Raw genomic sequence first — 26,960 nt, forward strand, 5'->3', positions numbered from 1 at the left:
TCGCATCCTGCCGTTGGATGAAATGGATCCCGGGACACTAAAAAAAAGGCGAAGCTGCAGCCTGAGTTTCACCTGGATGCAGGTCGCTCTTTGTCAGGTGCACCGGGATGGGGGGTGTGGGGGGGGGGATTCTGAGCCGGGGAACACACTCCTCTGTGTTTCTGGGTTGTGGCCTGCGTGGCCTGTGTGGAAAGAAAAGAAGTAGGCCACCGCCGCGGTCTCCGATTCTCCTCGGTACACGTGTCACCTGCCAGCTCATGTGGCCCGGCCGAGACGTGAACAGGTCTGGCAAGAACCAAATGTTTTCATTTACCTCAGGGGCATCCACAGTGTTCTTCAGGAGGCGGGTGGCAGGCGGACATGTCAAAGAGAGCGGCCCGGGGACCCAGGGCCTCGGGGAGGAGGTCACGCATCAAGGAGGAAGTTTCAGGAAACAGAGAGAGAAGCAGAAAACTGCTGCAGACTGAAAAGCTGAATATCACTAAAACAATATCAGCATCTGCTTGTGTGGATAGTTTCAGTGTTTCAGATAAAAGACCGAGAGAGGAGGCGGCTCCGGATCACACCTTGAAACCCGAGAACGAGCCTCGTTACACCTTTACGCTCGCCTTGTTTGATGAATGTACGTTGTCCTGGGCAGGGGGGGGGCGGGGGAGGCTAACCTCAACACGTCTATTTCCAGCCGAGGACTTGCTGACAGCACATTTAACTTTGTGATCTGCTCCATGAGAGACAGCTAACAGTCGCTGACAGCTGGAACACGCTTTCAATAAACTTTCAATAAAAACAAAGATGGGTACGACGGGTACGGAAAAAAATATATAAAGAGAGCGTTTGGTTTCCAGCCAGCTCATGGAAACCAGTAGTTCCTCTAGGGGGGGGGGGGGGGCAGTGGGAGGCGGGCGGCAGCGTCTGTCTGATTTATGATCCCCTCAGTTTTGCATGTGTGTTCACAGGTTTCTGGGAGTTACACTCAATTAGAGCAGCGGGGGTTAGCCGTGTGTTTTTCTGTGGATAAGTTAAAGCTCGACACGTTGATTCCTGCCGGTGGAACCGAAACAGCCGGTGACAGCCCATCACCGCTCGTCCTCTTTGATCACCCGGCTCACAATGTGAAGAAACGGTATAAAAAACGTCCCTGACGAGTGGAAGTGGAAAATAAAAAAATAAAAATCCCCAAAAAAAGGAGGCACAAAATGTTGATAAAGCACAAATCTTCCAACAGCCGTCACTGGAGCCGAGAGCGGAACAAGAGGAGGATGAGAATGTCATCACTTAGCAGGACAACAAGAAGCTGACAAATGCAATGCTAATCAAATTTGTAGATTCAAATTAGCTTAAATCTAATTCTTGCAAAGCATGACCGAGGGAGCCGGCTCCAAACCCGGAGACTGAGCCGCGACTTAATGGATTCAGCAGGACCAAATCCCCCAAATTACAAGTTAAAGAGCATTTCCCTTCACGATTCATATAAAACGAGTAAATCTTATTTTTTGAGTCTTTTAATGATCGAGCCAACGCAGGGAAATTGGGGAACAAAGTACCAGCGAGCGAGGAGTTACTCATGTCCCAGCTGAAAAACTCCTCCGTTTAATGATTCACCGCTAAGGAGAGTCCACACACTTCCAGAAGAATCCAAATCCCTTTTCCCACAGCCTCTTTCAGTCCGTATGATAAATGACACCCGTCATTCCGCCGCTGCCAAACAGCACAGAGGGGAATTGTACTGATATATGATTCACAAGAACAGGAAATAAACTCTGCCTTTCTCTGGAGCTCTCCCTCTTGCCAAGTAGGGCGGACCTGGACAGTGTCAGGCCTCTCATGGCCCAGAGGCAGTGGGAAGGCTGACGGCGCTGAAACCCAAAAAGGGAATAGACAGTGGCTTTTCCAAAAGTGAACTCTCGCCTCTCTGCTTTAAAAAACCACCGGAGCTCCTGATGAGCGATGATGAAAAGAGCCACGAATTAGAGAATTAGAAATAACAGCAGCAGCTTCTACGGCAGCGAGCTGAGGAGGATCAGAGAAATTAAAACGGAGGGCACGGTAAAGTCTGCAATTATCAAACGGGAATATAAAAAAATATATAGAGTGGGCAACCTCCGTCTGCCCCCAATTACAATGCAGCACGTGAGGCTAATTACCCAGCCTTGATTATTTCAGATTTCTGAGTGAGAGGAAATGACAATGACTCCGAGAGCCGGGGTTCAAGTTCAGAGAAGTCCGGCGCACACACAGATAGAAATGTGTTAAAACAAAAAGCTAATTCAGTGCTTGTCTACTGTACACTCTGCTGAGCGGCTGCTGCTGCTCAGAGTCACTTCCTGCTGCTGAGCGGCTGCTCGCCCGCAGGCTCCTCCCTCCAGGCCGGCGCTCGGCGGTGGGCCTCCCACTCGGGCCGGGGGGGCAGGGATGTGCCCAGGGCCGGGACCAGCAGCACTCAATCACCCAGACAGCGACATCCTTTCGCCATCACCATCAGAGAGGCCCCTTTAGGGTGGCGTGGGGGGGGTGTGTGGGCGGCGGCGGTGGCGGCGAGGTGAGGGAGGGAGGAGGGGGGGGGTGGGGAGAGATATTTATGAGTGGAGCGTTCACACACACGCCCATGCGGCTGCGATGCCGCTGATATACTGTCGGCTGGACTGTGGGACGGAGCCGTGGAGTTCATCTCCTCCTCCTGGTTCTGAGCCCCTCGGCGGACCCCCGGTAACGGCTCCTCTGAGCTTTTACAGGTCGAGTCTGATGCGGCGAGCAGACGGCGCACGTGAAATCTGCTCATGGGAACGAGAAACCAGTTTTTTTGGGGATCTCATTATCAAAGATTGAGATAAGCACAATAAGTCGCGGCCGAGGAAAAGAACAAGAAATGCTCTATTTTTTCCCTGTTTGTTACAAAAGATGCTTATGAGTCAAAGACAAAAAACAACAAATGTACATTTTGAAGTCCCCAGATGCAACTGCAGAACCTTGGGGTACTGTTTCTTTTCAAACCAAACATTACTATCTCCATCGTTCCAGTTTTAAAATCCTATAAATGGTAGTTATTGGTACTGTACAGCATGTAGCGCTAAGAACAAGCTGCAACGGTGGACAACTTTTGATTCGTGCATCGTCAGCCCAGAGAAATGTCCTGAAAGAAATAGAATAGACGTAGAGTAGCGAGCGTCAGTGGAATGTCGTACGCCGAGAGTATTTTCTCTATTGAAAATGTCGGCCGGGTCCTGCTTATTGAACTTCATTTACTTTGGATTGAGAGTGACTACTTTGTTCAGGCTCCGGAAGAGTTTTCCCTCTGACACCTTTTGGTCGGTTTTAGTGGAGGATTTGAAGAATGAGAAAATTGGTCCAAACTTTTCTCTCAATGAGCAACTTATTTGTTTTTCTAATTCAACCCTAAAAACCTCATTCAAACCTCATTCTGCTTGACCATTTCACATTGTCAAGAACTCGACAATCTGTGAAAATATTACAGTATTTCAAAATATACATTATTTATAAGAAATAGATACAACAACACTTTTATAGCCATCACATAACATTTCTGCGTAGCCAGTAAAATTATTGTATCTTCCATATATAGGTCAACAATATATATTTTCATCTTTAGTAACGGGGACATTCAGTATATACACAGACAACACAGCTTCAAATCTTGAACAGTACGTATATGCACATACTTTGGATTGAGAGTGACGATTTTAAATTAAAATGAAATAATGCACAATTCTTTTCTGTACAGCACATGTTCACCTAAGAGGAGGATCATAATGCCTCTTTACCTTTTTGATTTCAGAGCAGGGTAATCACGGAGGAAGCCGTGTGAAACCCCGTGGCAGATTAGGGAAGTGAGTTGGAAATGGGTTCAAATTGTTGTGGTTGTGAAAGTAAAGAGGCTACTCTCCTCCGGGGGGGGGGGGCGGGGGGATTAAAAGAAGCCGTAAAAAGGTAAAAAGGTCCCGGTAATGGCATCGGTAATGTCTCGCTGCCATTAAAACAAAAGGTGAGAAAAACATCTGCTTTGCATGTTTCACTCCCCTGCTCCTCATTTGTCTCTCAAACTATCTGAGAGAGAGAGAGAGAAAGAGAGAGAGTGCCTTCGGTTTCATTCTGAAGCACACGTGTTTTTACAGACTTCACCCGATTCACATTTTACCTCAAATCAGGAAAGCGTTTTGCAAAAAAAAGCTAAATCCACCGCGGTCTTATTATTATTATGAACCCTAGTTGTACTCATGTCGTCTGGAGGAGATCCGTCTGGACCCCGAAGCTGCAGCGGATCCTTTTCCTCCTTTTTATAAACCCCACGTGTTCACACCCAGTTCACATAATGGGAGCCAGCTTAGAGTAAACACCTTGATTGCTTTACGGCTGCCCCCCCCACCACCCCCCCGACCCATTAGAGGCGCATGTCTCCTCCTTGCCGGGGCCTCTGGGAAGCCGAGACCCCGGCAGTAATCTTTTTCTCTGCTAACCCTTTAATAAACCACAGCCTGCTTCATTAGCTTCCCCTCACCGGGTGATTGATCGGTGCCAGTCTCACAAACCCGTCCTCACCCTGGCCCCCCCCCCCACCTTTACCACGCTAAATAAGGCACTTTCCTTTTTTCTTTCCTGGTTGTTGTATCCCTGCCGCCCGGCTACCACCCATCACAGGATTAAAGGGAGTATTCAGCGAGAGCCAAAGAGGGAGTGGCCATGCAACAGTGATCCTTTTGTTCCAGGACTGGGTCAGAATCAATTTATAGGATGATGCACTGAACTGGTGTGTAGATTAGATTGTGATGGCTTCAGATTCCCGAAGGGAAAAAAAAAGACAAAAAAAAGGTTCAACGATGATTCAACTGATATAAAAAAAATATACACAGAGAGAGAAAAGTTTGATGGGACGAGAGGCGCGGCCCCCAGACAGGATGAGTCACCACTGGGACTCTTGCTTAACACGTCTCCTGTTATCAGATCACAACGCCATTCAAAACTCACTCGCTCGGCTACACTTGGAAGAGAATTGTCCAAAAATTTGACTGGAAAAAGTTAAAATCGACAGATTATTGGGATTATGACCCTAAATTACACATGGGACCACGGGTTGTATTATTATTACAGAAGGAGAAACAGTGAAGTGAGACATGTTGAAATGAAATCACATATCTGCAGGAGGACAAACAAAGAGACAAACCCTGAGATGCGACAGAAGAGAGAGAGAGAGAGAGAGAGAGAGAGAGGGAGGAAACACACACGATTATGATACGAGTGGATAATACAGCGTTACTGTAATAATGACAGATCATTTCCCTGTCCTCCATTAGGACTCCTTCCTCTTCACCTGCAGTGTCTGTGTGGTGTGTGTGATCGCCCGGCGGTGGAGGAAGAGAGAGAGAGAGAGATACCGAGCAGAGGCTCCACGCTGCTCAGCTGCAGTGATAAAGTCGGTAATATCACTATCTCGCCCTCCTCTCCCCCAGAATTGCTATAAACCTATTTGGAAAATTGCACCCATATATTCGGCGAGGACAGTTAGCTCATCCCGGTGACAGTGCAAACTTTTAGGGTGAATTATGCCGGCGTCATTCCGAGGGGTTTATCAAAGAGGGTCAATAACTCACAGGCCCAAATCTGAGATAGGCCGGAGCAGCTCCTCTCTCTCTCTCTCCCTCTCTCTCTCTCTCCCTCCTCCCCTGACTACAGGCAGCTGGTTGTGCCGCTGCCGCTGCCGCTCAGGACACAAGATGGTGCCCAGTCTCACCGGAACATGGCAGCGCTGGAGGCTGAGCGGCTGCAGGACGAGCAGGAGCACGAACACAATCTGAAAATCTACCGGACAAGTCACCGCAAAAACCAACCGAGCAGATTTACACAAACCAGACTGAGCTGCAGGAGGATTATTCCCATCACTGGTTCTTCTTGGTTATTTAATTTGTTCTTAAAAAGTCCAGGGAAAAGCAAATTCTAAAATTAACATGTACAAAAACAACCGGGAATGCTTATACACAATTAAAAAGTAGCACAATTGTCACAATTTTATAAAGTGGAATAAGTCAAATCTTGACTGAAATTGTTAATCAATTTTGAGTGAGTCAATTTACGATGATATATTGATCAATTATTCTGTGGTGGTTTATTCCATTAGAAACATTTTAGATATTTTAAATACAGCGCAAAATTAACTTTGATTTATATTCCAACAATTATTTATCTAGTTTGTAAGTCTTTACCGGCTGTTTATAAGAATAATTATTATGAATCTGGAAAATTGATAATTTGACCAGTAAAAACAATATATAAATACATTGTGTTTTTTAAAAAAAATTGAAATTTGATTATATATGAGTCAGTGAACTTCCTGTCTACTGTGGTGAAGGAAGAACAAAAGATATTCAGTCTTATTTACTTTCCAAAAAAACTTCCCTGATTCACAGTTTGTGCAAGAAAAAAAAAAATCCCCAGGATTTCTCTTCCACTGAATAAACAGTGAGTTAACTGTTTGTCTTGAGAAATAAGCAACGATTAACTTTTAGCTCCTTTGGAATCCGACCTTAACGACCAAGCGTGATTCAGCGCTGACAAACCCAGACAAACATTTTTCAGTTTCGAAATGAAATTAGAGGAAAAAAAACCTACAATTTGTCACGTTAATGAACTAAAAACTATAAAGTACATGATGGTACAGGATCAGAACGAGTGTCAGTCTCACTCTTAACTGCTTAAAACAATGTTAGATGTTTGTAGTTGTGCAAAAAACTTTATGGAATTTGCTCTTTTGATTCTTCTGGACTTTTCCTGTACGATTGTCGAAGTGCAAATGCATGAAAAAATCATTTATCACTTGAGGAGCGAGTAAATTGCTCTCATTTATTGTCCAAACAGACATTTAATATTTCCCTCAGTGGGTCGGACTGGATTCTAGTGTTACAGTAAATCCTCAGCTCCTCTGTGGGACTCCTGACCCCCCCCCCCCTCTGTAGTCTGAGGGGTGATATCACCTGCAGCTGTTTACAATTAGCCGGGTTGTGTCCCTCAGCAGTGCTGGACTTCTCCTCACCCTCTCTCAAACCTGGACTCTCCAGATGTGCCCGACACCGAAGCTTCTCCACAGATGAGCTCAACGCAACTCGACCCTGTTCGGCCCCAGGTTCACGTTTAATATATTTCAAAATAAAAGTCAGGGGTCGACTTCCTGGTTGTGACACAACCGGCGTGGTGTGGTGTCGGGATGCCCGGCGCTTCAGGAGGTTATGTGCTCACCCCCGGTTTGTTTGCTTTCTCAGCACGATTACACAAAAAAGCAACCAGACGGAGTTTCACAATATACATTTTTTGAATTTCTCTTTCTTTAAAATTGGGAAATAAGGCATTTTTCAACCCGGATCTTGATGAAATGAATCAGGCCCGTTTTGGGGACCGATATTTACGAGTGTGTGAGATGTGGAGCAGCTTGATTGGATTTAAAGGAGCCTGTCGGGCCTTTAGGTGGAGGTCTGCTCTCCACTGTTTGTTATTCAAATCTCAGCCTCTGCTGTTACATGAGTTATATTCATTTTCAGAGGGGATGTTGCTTTATATAAACACACGGGTGACGCCCCGGCCCCGGCAGAATGTGACCTGCCCTCGCGGTGAGAGACACAGGCTGCTGTCAACAAACGACTCTGCGCCGCCCGGTCAGCGTTGGAGCCGGAGAGCGACGTGCCCACTCTCTCTCTCTCTCTCTCCCTCTCTCTCTCTCTGTGTGTGCAGCTCACTTCACCAGCTGATCCAGAGAAGAAGGCCTCTCAGACGCCCACGGCCTCTCCAGCTCTTTAGCGTCTTGCAGCCCTCGGATGACAGACAGTTGCATGAGTATCAACACGCTTACTGTACGGAGGGATAACACTGTTATCACATGTGGCCCAGATCCGGAGCCCAACAATGAAGACCAACTTCTGAGCTCCATAAATCCACTGGTGTAAAATAATACTATCAAAAGCCCTTTGTCAGGGAGCTGTCACCAGAGAGCGAGTGTGTGATCTGCAGTCGCCCGGATCATCACAGTGTTCATGGTTTCAACCTTCAGCTGAGGAGTGAGGAACAGACGGAACATCATCCACGCAGCTTTAATCTATCAGTGTTTTTCTACTCATTATTTTACATTATTTCATTAATTCCCATGTTTGGCACAAATCTGAGGTTTGTCGCCCGTGATCTCTCATATTAGAAATATTAGACTCTCACTTCCTATTGTGTGTCTTTCACCAGTGTGCGACGGAGAGGTGTTGTAGGTGTGTTACCTAAAATATAAACCCTCCGTCCTCGGTGTGCGTCATCAGTAATGATCAGTGTGGGAAGTGTACGCCTGTGGGGCAGGAGTGCATTCCAGCGACACCAGGCTCTACCCAGCCAGAGGTGGAGATGATCCTCTCTCACAGTGGGGCCTTCCCTTTGTGTACATGTGTGTTTAGGGTTGTCGCGGCAACTGCGAGCCGGCTCCCTCGCCGGGTGGCCCCGCCCTGAGCGCCGGCGTGCAGAGCCGAGGGCAGCAGCCTACCTGAGGTTCAGTTAAACAGGCGCATGTGTGCGTCGGGTATATATATACGGCATCATCAAAGCATGCCAATAATTACAGAGCCGGGGTTATTACTGTATGTGACTGTTATTTTCATTAACATTCATTTCCCGTCTCCGGTATAAGAGTAAATACCCGCCCACCAGTTTAATCACAGGTTTATTTCAAAACCAATGCAGTTACCTCCATGATATCATCACGCCTTCATAACCTGACATGAGATATTCCTCTTATGAGAAGCAGACGTCTGTGCAGAGACAGAGGAGGCATTCTGCACCGAGTCAATACGCACAATACCAAACTTAAGTCCTCTAACAATGAGTCAGTTTTAAGTGTAGTGCACTTATCTACACACACACACACTCCTGATCAACACAGGCTCCTCTGTCTCACTGGCTATTGTGACACGTTGTGATTCTGATAACACGGAGCTGGTCAAGTCCAAGTGGGAGCGTATCTGCAGGTCTTTGCAGATTTACATTGCATGGAAATGCAGGCAACCTTGGCAGGAAATAGGAGATTGGAAAAAAGCCAGCCTTTCATCATTTTCCCCAAATCAGAGGAGGAAATGAATATGGATGCCCTCAGGCGTGAGGGGAAGGAAATTCAGGGGCTGATGAGGTCCCTGAAGGATTCGTCTGGACAGAACCGGAACTTCTCAGCTGGGTCGCTGCCAGGGCGCGAGAGGACCGCCACGCCACATGACGGACACACACACGCACACACAAACACACAAAGAATGGCACATGCAAACAAATAAAAATGTCTAATATTGCAGCAGGACTGCTTGACATAGAGTATTGAAGTTATCCTTCAAAATGTTTACCCTCATAGATGCTGCTAAAAACTTTAATCCCGATGATGTTTTCCTACACTTGACATCTATTGCACTTCTGTCTGTCCTGGGAGATGGATCCTCACATGTGTCTCTCTCTCTCTCTCTCTCTCTCTCTCTCTCTCTCTGAGGCTTCTACGTGTGTTCACCTGTTAAAAGGGTTTTTAGTAGTTTGTCCTGGCTCTTGCTGAGGGTTAAGGACAGAGGATGTCTCACCATGTTAAAGCCCTATGAGACAAACTGTGATTTGTGAATATGGGCTATACAAATAAAATTTGATTGATTGATTGATAAAGATGTCTAGAGCAAATTAAAGATGTGAAAAGTGTCCATTTGGCATCAGGTTCTAGAGACAATCTGAAAGGATCCAAAAGAGATTACATTTCCCCACAATTGCATGAGTGTGCTTGTGCATGTCTTTGCATGTGTTTGGGACAAATAAATGAATCTTAATCTTAATCTTAATAAACCAGAACAGAACACAGGAAGTAAATCACGCCGCTGCTCACATCTCCTCCATCACAGGTCTCCGGATGAAGGGATGAATCCTGTTATCACGCTCTGCTCGGGAGGTGCTGTGTGCGTCGCTGTGGCATGTGACGACAACGTGCCAGGCCAGACATACAAAAAGCCGGCTGCAACGGATCCACCACATCAACAACTCACTCACCGAGGGAGTGAGGAATTCCTGGTCGGGGGATTATCGCAGCCTTCAAAGAGAAGCTGTTCAAGGTGCTAAACGGACCCGTGGCACTCAAAGGGAAAAGGCACAAACCACATTCCACGAGAGGAAGTGCTTCTTACGACACTGGCAGTGCATTGTGATAACTGATATAACTGTTTTACAGCGCCGAGGTCGCCGGGCGCTCGGTTTAATGAGGCTGTGGCGTGCAAGGTCAGCCGGCCCATTAGGCTGTTTGTTAGAGACCTGCAGCGAGAGGAGGAATAATCTGGTGTTTAGGGTTTGAGCCGGAGCGATCCACTGTGAGGTGACCCCCTTAAAACCCGAACAAGTCCGTCTACCTACTACCTCCTAGTTCTGCCCTCGTAAAAACAAAGGGCAGAATAGGAGTCGTTAGATTTTAGATTTTAATAGTTAACAGGCCAACTTCAAAATAAGACCACTGGCTGTTCGGGTTAATGTGCAAGTGAACCAGCGTCTGCACGTTTATAGTTCCTTCAATCATTAAGTCTTTGGACTCAAAGTATTTCGCTGATGTCACTTTCCAGCCGCGCACGTTGCAGCTAATTAGCGAGAAAGCTGTCGACCTCCAGAGAAATGCTAGCGGACAATAAAGGAAATAACTTCTGGGCACTTAAAATGTATTAATCTTGATAATCGCTGGACAATCAAAGGCTGAGCTGCAGCTTTTCAATTCTGTCCGTGCAATAGAGCTCAACTCAGTGTAGATCCAGAAGTAATAATCCTAATTATCAGCCGTAATAATTTACCCATCCCAGGTAAACACACCACGGTCTACGAGAAAGTATAATGATTTTATTTTCCCCTGTAGAAGCCACAAGTTTGTATGAATATGTTTTATCCTTGATGTCAAAGAGAAGAACTACTCTACCCACAATCCTTACATGAAAAGCAACATCTCGGATTGGTAGGGTTCGCCGTTACCATGGAGATATTAACCACAACCTGCAGAAATCACGTCCGCTACGATGGGACATATACCATAATCGCTTATTACACCACACACTAAAAGAAACACTATATACAAACTAAACCAAATTGACAACAAGGTTAATTTCAGGAAGAAACAGCTGGAAGTCAGTGGAAAGGGATCATTCCCAGTGGTTTATGGGAAATGTAGTTCCTTCACAATCATGTAAACATCTGGCGCTTTTGTCTTTTGTCTTTCAGTTGTGCACGAATCGAACAACGGGAGAGAAAACGGAGCGAGTGAACAGCAGCTCAGCAGCTACAGATCTGACTAAGAGCTGGAAACATGCATCATAATCTAAATTTACATAAACATATTTAATTTTCGGCTTTAATCGTCTGACGTGTGTCATTATCACAATGACACAGATGTCGCCTCTAAATAACATTGCACTATTATGTGTCTATTATGAGTCACGTAACAAATCGTTCCTTTTTAACTCGGCACAAATACATGTTTAGCTTCTTTGAAAGCTTCTCGTGAAAAATGTTAATTAAAACTTTCATTTTCAGGCACATGATCTTACTGTAAAGTGTAATAAAAATATATCTATGTAAATATCACGTTCCCACAGTTCCCAGCTCGACCTGTGAAGCTGAGAGTAAACAGAGCAGCTTCCGATCCGACCCAGAACAACTGAGATGTTTCCGTTTGTTTCCACGATTTCCGATAAATCTCGTATAATTCAACTACTGCCAATCCCTCCAATCTCATCTCTGCCTGTCACCGGCTTCTACACACGAGTGAAAACAACCAGACGCTCTGATAAAGTGATGACTCGGCAGATTACACTCGTGTTATTTCCAGATCCGTCACCGACCGGCCGCCGCACCACCGTCCTGACCGGGTTCACCCTCGGGTAAAGTCACGGCCTTTTGGTAAAAGCAATGATCCGTGCGTGACCTCTGTTAGATTCTAGGGATGAGAGGGCCCCCCCGGCGACGGCTCCCAGGGACACACAGCTCACAGAGGACGTGTCAGTCACTCACACAGCGGAGGGAAAGGTGGATATCCAGACTGAAGAGGAGCTGAATGTAGGTGGAGCTGCTTTTTAAGGAGAAGGACGAATGACCACACAACGAGGAAGGGAAAGGAAACGCAGATTTCATCAGGGTTCCTCTACGTCATGTTCACGCGGAGCAGCTTAAACCCGACAGGCCTCGGTGTCTCTGAATAAAAAGTCCTGAGATCTGAAAGTAATCCGACAAATGTTTAAAGCTTTTCTTCCAGCGGACTTGAGATCAGCGAGGAAGACGGAGCACGTCGGACAAAATGTCTCCAGGGTTCCCGATAGACTCTGTTTCACTGAAGAGCTGAGCTGACTGCCACAACACTGACCTCCCACTGACACAGAGAAAATGACCACGCTCTACAACTTGAGAATGGCCTGGGGGGGGGGGGGGGGGGGTGTGGGAGCACGAGACACCAGCGCTGGAAACACAACAGACAACTGCTGACTCAATGTTTGCCAGTATATGGGAGGGAGGAAACAAAATGTGTCCTTGACAACTTAAACGGTTTGGGATTGAACACGACTTATTTTGACAGTTAGTTCTATATCAATGACTTTTCGGTGACTTGGCAGACACACACACACACACACACACACAGACAGACACACACACTTTGAGACAAAAGTGCATCCTTCAAAAAGAACACTGGATGTATTGAAAACAAAACAATAAGAATAAAATATCCTGAACGTCTTCAGCTGCACTTCCTGTCCTCACCTGCTCGGTTATTATCAGCCAATGAAAAGCTGCGGTAACACAACACCGTTACTTTCTGTTATCACTGCGGTGCTGTGAAGGGCCCATTAGGTTCTGCAGCTGATCCACACACACACACACACACACACACACACACACACACACACACACACAGACACACACACTTGGCCTCCCGCACGAAAAGGCCATAAAATATGACTGTAACATATTGCACTATTACAGTTTGCTTTTAGAGGCCTCCTGTCACTCAGTTAATCTCACCCGTGCTGTTCTGCTTTACAAGTAACAGCTGAAAACGGAGCAGCGGGGGGGGGCGGTGATGGACGGGATGACTTACGGCCGGCCTGGCGAGCAACCCCTCCAACGTCTGGGCCCCGAGATATATACGACGAGCCGGCAAAACGTGGGAGGACGCCGAGAGTCTGTGAGATGAATCTGCTCTCGACAGATTCAAGACGAGTGTGGACATGGAGCAGCTATCGTCAGTGAGGTCACGGGTGTCATCACGTGAGGGAGGGGCCTGGGCCCGGGAGAAGACAAAGAAAAGGGAATACGCGTTTTCCCGCTAAGGCTGAAGCCCGAGGTTTCTGTCCGGTCTCTGAAAACCCGAAAAATCGCTTTCTGCTCAATCGGTCGCGGCCTCGGCTTCACGAAGTAATCTGGGTGAAGATGACATCACCACGAAGCACTTCTATGACGTGTGGGTGCAGTCCCCCCCCACTCCCCCCCCGACAGCTTTTTCGGCATCATGTTTGCTCCCAGTCAGACACAGTCGGACCACAATTAGACACGCCCGCTTCCTGTAAAAGGACCTCCCTGTGTAATATCAATCATGTGAGGATAAAGTTGTAAATCCAACCCTCTTCGGGAAATTCCCTCCTCCCCCCCCCCTTCCCCCCCCCCCCATGTCTTTCATGTTCTCCCGACATGTAGAAAAAAAGGGGAGCGTCGCTTTTACTCTGAAGGCCTTTAAATCTGCAAGTGATACAGATTTTATTTGAGAAACTAAACAAACAAAAAATCCCCCAAAAAAGAAGTGAGGATGACTGAGCGTCTGCCAGATGTTCTGAGGACCTGATCTCCTCTGTGAGAACCCATGCTCCTGTGACTACGTAAGAAAAATAATATTATTATGAGTGGATTTTATGGGGTATTTAGTGAAATGAGTTGATCTTCATGGAATATCATCGGCGAATAAAACACCGCAGAATAATATTTTTGGTTTCCCGGCCTTCGTTTTTTTTTCTTTCTCTAAATTATAGCATTCGTCATGCACTCGTTACAAAGACACTCAATTCTGAACCAATTCCAATCGCCTCTAATTTCTAAAACTGGAATAACACAACGATCGCATTTTTCATCTGCCCTGAAATCCATTGACTTTATTATTGCAGGCAAATGCCAGACTGGGGCTGAATCAACACAAAGACAACATGACATAATTCACTCTTTCTTTTTTTAAATGGAGTTTTATTGGGAGGTGTGACGCTCCCAGAGTTATTTTTAATCCGCTGGTGGATTTATGAAACTTCTTGGAAAGTTATTTGTTTGCACGACTGCAGCAGATGAAGTGTTCGGGCGCTAAGGGCCGATCGGTGCAAACAGGCCGAGGCCGCGGGCTACACACCGCTGACATGTTGTGTGCTTCTTCTTCTTCTTCTTCTTAATCAAGTTGTAAGGACAACACAATTATTCCACATTCATCACGGACACCTCAGCTGTCACCGCTGCTTAATGAGCATCAATTAAGCTGTTTCAACAGAGCGGCTCAGACACAGAGCGTCGACACAAACAGACCGACGCCGCCCGGAGGAGGAGGAGCCGACTCCAAATCAGGACGCCGAGGTCGCTCAGCGGCAGGATGAAAGGGTTAAAGGAAACGCTGGGCAATTAGAGGACGAGATTCTGTTCATCACACAGAAACATACATCTGCTTCTAACCTTTTCTAATTAGTCTTTTCTTTAGTACGTATAGAAATCATCCTGATGTGAAATATTTTCTCCCTCAAACATAATTTTTTTTATTTATTCTTGTATGTTTTTTAACAACATGACAGGAAGAGTTCTGTATATTGGGTTTTATATATAAATATATATGACTACATTATATTTTTACCATATTTGTTAATGTTGAGCGAAAATATTTATTGAGAAAATGTTTTTAATACATTTTAATTCAAATTTATTGGATTTTCTTTTCTTTCATGGTGGTTTAATATGATAATAAAATAATTTCATAGTAAGAAATCCTAAATATTTCCACAGTAATCTGGCACCAGTCGTTCAGGGGCCGAACGCTCACGTGTTTTTCGAGGACGCACAACAACAACTACTCTACTTTATTTTCAGTTTGACATTAAAACTCAAAAAGCAAAAAGACCAAATGAGCCGTTCAAGGTTTGAAAGCTTCGCTAATTGGAAAAACTGCAGAAATTTATATTCCCTCAAATCACTGAGAGAAGAGTTTGATGGTTAACAGCAGGGAAAGAATTAACAATACAGGACAATTAGCAAAATGATATACTGCAAGTACCATATAACTATTGTATGGTATCATTTGGAAGGGAAGCTCCATGTGGCTGTTTGAAGAAATATGTCAAATCAATTGTAATGTTTTGTTAAACCGCTCGGCTTATTTTACATATATATTCATGTAATATTATAGACTAGAGAAGAGTGTGAAGTGGTTTAATATTATAATAAAATAATTCCATAGTAAAAAATCCTACATTTTTCCCACAGTAAACTGGCACCAGTCGTTCAGGGGCCGGACGCTCACGTGTTTTTCGAGGACGCGCAACAACAACTACTCTACTTTATTTTCAGTTTGACATTAAAACTCAAAAAGCAAAAAGACCAAATGAGACATTCAGGGTTTGAAAGCTTTGCTAATTGGAAAAGCTGCAGAAATTTATATTCCCTCAAATCACTGAGAGAAGAGTTTGATGGTTAACAGCAGTGAAAGAATTAACAATACAGGACAATTAGCAAAATGATATACTACAAGTACCTATAACTATTGTATGGTATCGTTTGTAAGTGAAGCTCTTTGAAGAAATATGTCAAATCAATTGTAATGTTTTGTTAAACCGCTCGGCTTATTTTACATATATATTCATGTTATATTATAGACTAGAGAAGATTGTGAAGTGGTTTAATAATTTGAGGTTTTCCTCCATCTTTAATGTGGTCTCCTCTGAATTACTCTTACATGTTCTCTCTATGGCTGTGACTCAAAATACATGGAACTTGGAAAATGCATAAATTAGCTTTGATCGATTTAATTTGCCAACGACGTTTACAACAATTTCTTCCAAATAACAGAAGCATGTTTAAGACTCGAGTGAATCGCCCGACGTGTGAAAACCTGCGTCTGACCCGAATGGAGAAGACGGGACATCACAGGTCAGCAAAGGTCAACGGCGTCGCTGGAACATCGACTTGATTTCATCAAATTAGGTTCCTGTGTAATTGCGCCGCCTGACGACTCATAAAGCACGCCAGCCGTAAAGCTGTCCGGGCGCCATCAGCCTCATCGCGCTGAGGGAAGTTACAGGAGGTGCAAGGTTCACAGCTTCATACCGAGCCGGAGGGAAGCGTCCGGCGGCGCTTCCTCAGGTCGTGACCTCGCTGTGTGCCGTAACCGTGGTGACCGGGAGACGGACGCCGACTCAGCGAAGGCGGGTTAGTAAAGGCAGGTTTGTGTTTGTGGCGTATTGAGCTCTAACGGAAATGGACAGTAGGTTTTCAAACACGCTTTTTTCATGCTTTATTTTGGAAAAAAATCTGCTATTCTCAGTAAAAACCTTTATTTTTTAAATTTAATATCATTCCTACGGTCAGGACTTGAAAACTGCGACTTGATAAACAAATCTCCGAGACATACATCTGCTTCTAACCTTCTCTAATTAGTCTTTTCTTTAGTACGTATAGAAATCATCCTGATGTCAAATATTTTCTGCTATTATCAGTAAAAACCTTTATTTTTTAAATTTAATATCATTCCTACAGTCAGGACTTGAAAACTGCGACTTGATAAACAAATCTCCCAGTGGCCAGCTGCCCCCCCCCCCGGGTGCAGATTCAGCAGCCTGACCTCTCGCAGACTTCCCAGCCCAGGCACCGTGGAGGCAGTTTACCTTTTGTAATTGTTACAGATCACACCATTAGCACAATATTGTCATAGCTCCTGCTCCTGCAGTCGGCAGCAGCTGAGGGTTAATTTGCATAATAAATCTTAATTGAAGCTCATTACGGATTTGATAAGAAGCAAATCAGGTACAGCGCGGATAACTTAAGATTAATGTTTTCTCTGTTTTTCCCGGGCGCTCACGTATTGAAGGGAAATGTCATATTCATTTATTACCCGGCGCTCGTTTGCTATACGATGTGATTTCACTCCAACGTGTGATTTGCTTCCTTCTATCTGTTCTTTACGAGCTGTTGGTGAACGAGAGCCTGAAATCAGAGCGCAGGCGTTTTTCTCTTTTGTTCATTTTTTTTTTCTGTGGCAACCTGGTTCCAGAGCATCTCAGGTTGGGTTAACCCGATCCTCCGGTGATTGTTTTTAAAGACTCGGCGACCATCTGGCCAACGGGTTCGCTCCCTGACTGACTGTACATGTAGGTCAACAACTACAAGATGGATGTCCTCGCTTAAATCTTCTCGAGTGTGCAAAGAAAGGGAAGAGAGATGACGTGCTCTTGATGAAACTACACATGATATGAATTATAAAGATATAAACTACGCTGGGAATCATTACAATAACACAAAGCACATGAGGGGCCGAGCGTTTTACCATAAACCAGAGAAAATATACCATCGCACCTCCGTGTAATCAATAGCAGGCCGTGGAGCTACTGTATTAACTGTAAGCTTGCCTTGCATTCTTATCCTCTAAATCCACATAAATGAACAACCCGGGCTATAAAGGCTCCTTCCTATTCTCCCTCTGTAAATCATTACATCTGCAGGGACCTGGACAAAATACCATAACATAATTTCTTTTGTACTTGGGATGTCTAGCAGAAAATAATGAGTTTTAGCCTGCTCGCAATAAACTCTCCCAATATTCCAGTTATTGTCAGACGTAATGAGTAAAAAAGAAAAAAAAAAATATCATAACAAGAAAATCGTCTCCTTTTTTCCTGCAAGGCGATGATCACATGGAAACATTATCCACATGAATCACCCCCCCACGGCATATCAAATTGTGTCATTTGCCTGGAAACTGGCGCAGGTCTCGGAGGGAAGGCGAAGGTGAACGAGCAGTTGCTGTCGAGAGGTGCAACACTGCACAGGCACTTTTGCCTTGAGACCAATCATAACAGGCGGTGTTTCTTTTCTCCCTGCACACAGGAGAGAGAGAGAGAGAGGGAGAGAGAGAGAGGGAGCGGAGGAGAGAGATCACGGCGCTGGAGGGCACAGGAGTGTTGGTTCTTATCACCTAGACAGTGCACCACCCTGTCTGCTCACACGCAAACAAAGGCCCTTCGCAAACTATTAGCTATCTACACCTGTCACCTCCCTGCCACGCGGGAGCATCTGCAGGGAGACGACAAACCACCTGACTTAATATCACCCACCCTCCCTCCTTATTCTTTTTTTTTTTTAGGGAAATACAGCATGAAAACTAGCTGATGAGCAGAAAGTTATTAAAGGGGCATCTCTGTGGAGAGCGCCTGCAAGTTGGGGGAAAATTGCAAGCATTGCAACAAAGTGGGAGTTTATGGTTTTGGTGTATTCGTGAGCCAGAGGAGATTTCATGGCTGGATTTGATCAAAACAAAACATTTGCTTTGCCGACATCGATCCAGAAACACAGAATAAAAACAGATATTTAACGCCCACTAATGATAATATGGCTTGAAAACCTGATTTGAGGCAAATGCAGGAACTGAGAAATGCAGCTTTTCATATTTTTACTGTTAAAAAATGCACGAGTCCTGTTTGAGCCGTGAGAAGAACACAATCTTCACAACGAGGTTATAACACAAGTATCAAGATGGCAACTTTAAACTGATTATAGAGATGAAACCAGGTGATTACCAAGATAAAAGCATCGTTCTCATGCAGTGTTTGTTTCTCTGGAGTCGCAGGTGAGACGATGATCTCTCACAACTGAGGTTGTCATATGTAATTTGATTTTACAATATCCCTCTCATGGTCAATTTTAGATTTACCGATATTTGGCAGTGAAAAAGGTTCCATAAGGATTTATATTCAAACCCTTGTAAGTCGGGTTTGACATTTTTTTACAGTTTAACTGTATAAAAAGGAACTGTCAGTAAAATGAAAACACAAAGGCGACCAAATGTATAGAAATTGAAATAAGAAACTAAACATTTCGGTGTAAAATAAATCTTTTCTTCACCGTTTATAATTTAGAATAAATGTTTTCATGTGTCCAGACATCGTGATACGTCTGAGAAAAGGCTCCTATTGGTCGATATCACATCAACAAAACGATAAATCGGTCGAACTCAGGTCAACTTAAATATTTCAATTCCTAACTGAGAACCCGGTGGGAATTCTCACTTCCTGCTTTAACTCAAACAATGAAGGGAAACAGCTAGAGATGTCAAAATAAAAGCTGTAAATCACACGTGATTGACAGAATTGTTAAAAACCATGTTTCTTATAACGATGACGTCGTTATCAGGGTCAGATATTGACGTGTGAGTCCAGTGGGAGTGGTCTCTTCTCTCCCGGATCTCGATTCAGACCAATTGTTTAAATAAAATTTGGGCAAATCGAATCAGAGTGATGTTACAAAGGCTGCAGACAAAAGGACAGTGAGCACAGGGAAGGAATCCAAGAGGCTGGTAATCTGGTATTAAAGGGAAAAAACCTCCCAGCTTTTGTCATTCAAAAAACGCACTTCCCTCCTCTACCTAAACGGGATAAACAACATCTGCCTTGATCGTAGGATGTTTTCTGAACAAACCACTTAGGAGGAATTTTCTGCTCGCCAATTCCCACAAGCTGCTGTCAGTCACTATCTGGCACTGCAACACTTAATGCCTTTGTCTGTTCTCCAATTTTTCTTGTTAACAGCAAATTGGGCTAACGGGTTGAGGCACAGAGCTATTGTAAAAAAAAAAAAGGAAAATTACTCCCACGGCCCGAAAAGTAACATATGGCTCCCCTCACTCAAAAATGCATCCCGGGCACTTATAGGACTTTATGTTTATACCACGTATAAAATAAAAAAAAACAGATTCCCTGGAATCTGCGGCCTGATCGTCCTCTGTCTCCCGTGATGAAGCAAAGGTTTAGAATCCTCCTATTCAGGCCCAGTGGGTAATTGGCATTTTTTTTTTAAATTACCATACAAACTATGTATGCAAAGGAAGTAAATCAGAAAAGAAGCAGCCTTTACTCCAGCGTCTGTGGTCTCACGTTTTACAAATACGCCTATTAATAATACAACTCCCACAGGAGCAGGCGAGCACCCTGGATGCTGGATGTCCTCTGAATTAATGCTCGAGCTGCGGATGGTTTCTTCTCTTCTCTTTTTTGTTTTTGTTTAAACAACACCATCACGAGAAAAAAACATTTTCCACCAGGAGGGATACTGCATCTTTAAGAGCCCTGCTACAAAAGGAAAAAATGAAACCTATTCCTTTGCATCTTCCATGCTCTTATTTCAATACTCCTCTCTCCTTGTTCCCCCCTCCACACATCATTAAACATATTATTATAACATGACTGTCAGCCTGCGTCTCTCTCCGCTCCATTCTTGCTCTGCCAGGTAATCAATTTGTCGTCACTCTCTGTAACCCCAGTAAAGTCATCAAGTGAAATGAGTTACAGCTGCAAAGAGCCTTCAAGAATACAGGAGGAGGAGAGGAGGAGGAGGAGAAAAAAACGCGAGAAAAATGACAACACAGCCCAGGAATATTCCACCGCTTGATAGCACATCCCAGGTCTTGAAGATGAAATATTAATGCACAATTTGTTTATCTGCAGGCCCACATCTCTCCAGTGCCGAGCTGTTAATTTTCTATCGGCACAGACAACGGATCAGTCAGTCATGAACTCTTCACAGCCATTACCGGGAGACATTTTGATTAAGTATTCCTAATGTAGTGGATAGGAAAGAATGAAAACACTCTGCCTGCCAACTTTTGATTGACCATTAAGCCACTGATGAATGTGCCTGTCAGAGAGGAGACAATTACCTCAACAATGAAGAAACTCTTCTGGAAGGCTTATTTCTCTATAGGGCTGACACATTTACCAGAGTACAGGCGCGGCAGCTGAGAGCGTGTAAAGGGATCACTTAGGCATCTGCTCCAAAGTTCTCTGAATAAAAACTGAGGGGCATTGTTTTTAAGAAAAGGGGCTTTCGGAGGCTGCAATGTGGGAAAAATATTTACTATACACTGTGTGTGTGTGTGTCTGTGTGTGTGTGTGTAAACTGAGAGTGTGCCGGGCAGATAAGGGTCTCAGTATCTTAAGCGGGGGGGTATAAAGAGACGCTATATTGGCAGAGAACAATCGCCATCTGGTTGCTACATCCGCAGCCATAATAAAGACTGATAACTTCTCAACACAACCACCACCAAGTAATTGCATCCTCAAACACCGGAGCCCCCCCCCCGATCCGTCTCCTTCTTTAATCCAGCGTCTCCATCACCGGGGGGGGGGGGCGGGTGTAACTGGGAACGTTTTGGATTCACGTGGAATAAGAACGTGACCCCGAGGCCGCGGAGGAAAGGTCGAGAGGCTGAGCGTCGATACCGTGACCTTGTGTGGTTTGAACGGTTCTTGAAGTTTTTGGGGATTGTGGGTAAAGGCTGTGATTCAGATTGTGTTGTGAAGAAGAGACAAAGTAGACACACAATCACACAGCTGACACACGCTGGGGGCTAAACTGCGGGAAGGCCTCTTCCAACGTTAGATTATTAATTCATCCACAATCTGACGCACAAAACGCACAAACTGGAGGTTTTTAACCGCATTGTCCTGCTGCACAACAATTCAAAGTGTGTGTGTGTCCCTTGCTTCCTGGCATCAGCTTGGACGGAGTGCATGTGTCTGTCTGTGTGTGTGTGTGTGTGTCTGTGAGTGAGTGAGTGTAACCCATTCTCCATTTGTCCATAAGATTATGAGGAGTTCACCCAGAGTTCATGTGCTACGGATCCAGCAGCTCCACATACTTCAGCCGCTCGCTGCACTTCAGGTCAAATCACACACACAGACACACACAGACACACACACTTGCTTTTGCTTTTTCTTTCTTTTCATTCTTTAGATACGTGAGCGAGGGATGAAACTTTCTGATCAATGAATTCACAAATGTTCCGTGACGAGTTGGGAGGAAAAGTACACGTCTGTAATATCTGTGTCTTTACTTTGCATCGTTAACGTGACTGAATTCAACTGCACCTTGTGATGCTGCAACTCCCTCCCTCCTCCTCCTCCTCCTCCTCCTCTTCCTCTTCCTCCTCCTCTTCCTCCTCCTCCTTCCCTATTGTTTTAACATTTTGACTTTCTTACACAAAGTGGGGCACCAAACCGGGGGTCCGGGGCCCCTGCTGGAGCCCCTCACATGGGCTTCACAGGGTCCCACACCAGCTGGGTGTTTAATATTATTTTAAAAAATCACAAAAGCACAAAGAATGCACGAGTCCTTATTCTTACACACACTAGTTATAAATAAATAAATAAATAAATAAATAAATAAATAAATAAATAAATAAATAAATAAATAAATAAATAAATAAATAAATAAATAAATAAATAAATAAATAAATCCCTCTGGTTCTTATCTATCCAGGGGTCCCGCATGATAAAAGTTTGAGGGGAGGGTGAAAGGGGGGGACGGGACGGGACCTTGCGTTATAGACAAGAACCATAACAATCACACAACCACGTTACACAACTGCGTATTTCAAAAAGAATAACAGAATAAAATCCATGTTCTCTTACCCGCAGCCCGCTTGGGCGCCTCCTGCTTCCTCCGCGGCATGTCTCTGTCTGTGGAGGCGAGGTTCACTACCAGGTGAAATCTGAATGCGGTCTACGATAGTCCATGCATAGAGAGAGAGAGAGAGAGAGAGGGAGAGAGAGAGAGAGAGAGAGAGAGAGAGAGAGAGAGAGAGAGAGAGAGAGAGAGAGAGAGAGAGAGTGTGTGTGTGTCTGAGAGAGAGAGAGTGAGTGTGTGTGTGTGTCTCTGTCTCAGCTCTCGGAGTAGTTCAGTCTCTCCACAGAAATCCAGTTGGAATGGTTCTCAGGTTGGATCGGGTCTCTATTCTTTCACCTCCTCCTTCCTCCTCTTCCTCCTCTTCCTCCTCTTCCTCCTCCTCTTTCGGGGGACGACTCGTCTCCTTTCACCATCCGTGGTGTGTGTCCATCAGTGCTGTGTGTGTGTGTGTGTGTCCTCTGCTCGTCGCCTGTGTGTGTCCCTCAGTCCCTCAGTGGTTCTGGTTCTCCTGGCGGATCCGGACCCCCCGTGGCTCCGGGGTCTTTACGCGTGGGAAAGCGTCTCGGTTGCGTGGTGGCGGTGCGTGGCGGTGCGTGCACGCGGAGAGAGATGCGGGACTAGCAGCTGAGATCGATCCCCAGAACAAACTGAACATTAACAACTCCTCCTCCTCTTCCTCCTCCTCCTCTTCCTCCTCCTCCTCCTCCTCCTCCTCCTCGCATGGACCTGGTGATGGCAGCGAGACATTTGTTACACTAGATAACCATGAGTTTATTAAAGGAACAGAGGCCAGAGGAGAGAGAGACACCGGAGCTGCTCTCTCTCTCTCTCTCTCTCTCTCTCTCTCTCTCTCTCTCTCTCTCTCTCTCTCTTTCTCTCTCTGCTCTCTGGGCTTTTCTCCTTCTCTGTTTCCTGCAGCTTCCGCTTTACAGGATGAAAGACTTTGTAAAGTTTGTAAAACAGATTTCTATGTGTTTAACTCTCCTGACGTCACAAACACAAACACACACACACACACACACACACACACCACACACTGACTCACACACAACACACACTGACTAGCACACACACACTGACTCACACACTGAACAACTTGGGAGTCCTGTTAAATATCCTCAACCTTAATAAAAGTTACTTTACTTCAAAAACAACAGCCAGAAACTACTCTATCGGTGGTGTAATCTGATTACATCCGAGTTACCTTTCCTTTATCTGATGATTGACAATAATCCAAATTCATGCCAACTGCAAACTACCATGTTTGGATGAATACAGGAGGAGGAATAATAACAGTAATAATTAGGTTACAACACATTTTAAAGATGCTGCATCCTTAAAAAGTTACTTTACTTACAACTATAGACATATTATAGTATTTTAGTAGTGTATTCTGATTACATCCGAGTTACCTTTCCTTTATCTGTTGATTGACAATAATCCAAATTCATGCCAACTGCAAACTAGCATTTGGGTCAATAATATCAATGATAAACCTTTATAAAGTAACTGTACTTAAAAATGTAGCCATAAACTACTATATCTGTGGTGTAATCTGATTACAGCATTTGGGTAAATGGTAACAATAATTAGGTTATGATACAAGTTAAAGAAGCTGCATATATTCATGATTAATTGATATATACATTTTCACTGGTTTCACATTATTTCAAATTAAGGGTATCTCCACAGTATGTTAATATTTAATTTTACATAGGTCAGGAGGTGATAATTAATCTGTGTATTGATTAATCCTCCAGTTATTACCAGAGTCAGAGGCAGCGACAGAGGAAGAGATCAGAAGTAAACATTTAACAAAACAGTGAGAAAATATCAGCATCAAAATGAACTGAAATCACTTAATATGCAGATTAGTTCATTTCAGAATAATCTAGATTATATAGTTGAATTATAATCATTACTAGATTACTTCATGTACCACCATTCATACGCTGCCGGGGTTCCCACTCTATAGAAATAGATTATTGTTTATTTTGTGTTAATAATGTGAGTCTGCAAACAAACATGTAACTAAAGCTTTAGAGACAAGTGCAACATTTAATTTTGAAATGTACCGGAGAAGCAAAAAGGAATATTAAAGTTAAGTACCTCAAAACTGTACCTCAGTACTGTACTTGAATATGTGTACTTTTATATACTTTCCACCACTGATTTAGTTTATAAGTTGTCAAGAAATAACAAGATAAATTCTCATTTCAATCAAATGGTTAATTTTACTTTCAATCAACTATTGAATGAATTGATTAATCATTTAATCTTATTCCCTGAAAGTAAATGTGATGGAACCTTTCACTTCCACAAAGTAAAGATCACGTTTCAATCTCGTACTCCACTACTTCTTAGAGAGAGAATTATTTTTACAGATACATAAACAGAATACGATTTTGACCCGTGTGTAAAATACCTCTTTGACGCTTGCTTTTAATATATTATAGAGTATCTTTGTGACACTTCAGTAGAATCTGAAATTAAACTTCTTATCAAATACTTCTACGATCTCCAGAGTACTTCATTACGCTCCGTCCTGTGTGTTTTGTTATCGCGTTGTGTGAGCACAATACCAAAGCCTCTCTTTCTCTTTAAAAGCCGCTCATGACCTAATCAAATATGAAGTTGGGTTGATGGATGACTTCATTTCGGAGAGACAACACCCCTCAGAGATCCACCGGCTCGCCCCGCATTACAAATGGCTTCCTGATAATATTCCATCACCCCATTTTGTGTCTGTCACTCATTTGGCCAACGATACCGGAGACCTCCCGTGAACTCCACCTGAACCTGCTCCATCAATCACGGCTCAGATCCAGCCGGAGCCGTACCTGCCTGACAGCTCTGAACAGACGTGTGTACACAAAGCATGCGTGTGCTGTGACAGGCGTTACACAAGTGCCCGGCGCCTTATCTCTGCCCGGCCTTCCTCCTCCTCCTCCTCCTCCTCCTCCGCTCACGCCTCCTGGATCCTGACGTCAGCTGCCTCACCTGAATGTGCAGCTGGAGCAGGTGTACGTGCTCGTGCTGGAATTTCTCTTTATCGCGAGTCGACGATTAACTTTCACTCCCGGGCAGGGCTGCGATTCTAAAACCTGATTCTCTCCTGAGCCGGGAGGAAACGTGACCAACACATGTCTTGTTAAAGCTTTTTAAAGAAACCCGACTGTGGCTTTTAGGAAATACGCTCAGAGAGACAAAAAGTTAATTAGTGCCTGTGAACTTTGAGTTTAATCACAGCCTTAAAAAGTCAGGAGTGGAGGTGAAATCCTATTTTTGAATTTGAAGATCTTCCCAGTTACACATGCAGATGTTTCCCAAAGCCTGAAATCAGATGAATGATCCTTTTGTCTCATATCTCATCAAGAGCTGCAGCAAAGAACACAGGAAGTAGGAGTTTGTGCATTCTTCGAATGTTTGTTTGAGCTTTCACACTCGTGTGAGCTCAAGTTCAGCTCTGAAATAATAGAAAAATATGCCCACATTCCTTGGAAGTCACCCGTGACACTTCTGGAGAGTCGGCAAATTCAGCCTTTTTTATTTATTGTCAACAAAGCGGCTCCAGAAAGTGTCTTTTTGGTTTGTTTGACGGCAGCCGGAGTTTCCGACCTCTCATCATTTCGGCTTTGAGAGACTTGGATTGATCTTCACAGTCTGTTCTGGACGTTTCAGGTTAACCTTGAGTGTAACGTCTCACTTACAGTCAGTGTTGCAGCCTGGGATAAAGGAGCCGGGCAGAATAAACACAAAGAGGCTTCAGTCTGTGTCTGAAGCTGCAGTTTCAGTCTGAGTGTGACCTGAGGAAACTGAAATGTACAACACTAGGAAACTACAGCTGCTGATGTTCACCTATTCAATCGTTTTTATTAACTTTGTATGCGTCTTTAAATATCAAAGTCATTACTTATATGAAAGCAACATTTTATAACTTCATTATTTGTTTTGTATGAGACCCTCTGCTGTGTGGTATGTATTTTGGTAATTTGAAACCCACTGAATTTAAAGCATATGACATATGAGACTTACTGGGTATTAACAGATCAGACGACATCAGAGTTTTAAAGATATTTAGTTGTGGTTTGGTTTCAGTTTGCAAAAAAGTCCCAAAGTCCAAAACACCTGTGTGAATACATGTAAAGTTCTGAGCTCACACAATGCAAGTGATTAAAACCCGTAAAGTAGAAAGTGCGAGTCAATGAGAAGCAGCTCGATGTAATCAGTTCATCTTTGCAGGAATCCTACAGGTT

General features: G+C 44.2%; 1 protein-coding gene across 1 annotated transcript in view; it reads right to left on the reverse strand.

Moving 5' to 3' along the window:
• Positions 1 to 22,750, reverse strand: part of LOC133005539 (teashirt homolog 2) — a 45,931-nt gene extending 23,181 nt beyond the window's left edge. Inside the window, exon 1 of the mRNA XM_061075248.1 lies at positions 22,710 to 22,750. Within this exon, the coding sequence (XP_060931231.1) occupies positions 22,710 to 22,749 (40 nt within the window). The 5' untranslated portion in view covers position 22,750. The remainder of the gene's footprint in view (positions 1 to 22,709) is intronic.
• Between the last annotated feature and the right edge of the window lie 4,210 nt (positions 22,751 to 26,960).

Source organism: Limanda limanda, chromosome 7, assembly GCF_963576545.1.
Source record: "Limanda limanda chromosome 7, fLimLim1.1, whole genome shotgun sequence".
NCBI classification, from domain to species: Eukaryota; Metazoa; Chordata; class Actinopteri; order Pleuronectiformes; family Pleuronectidae; genus Limanda; species Limanda limanda.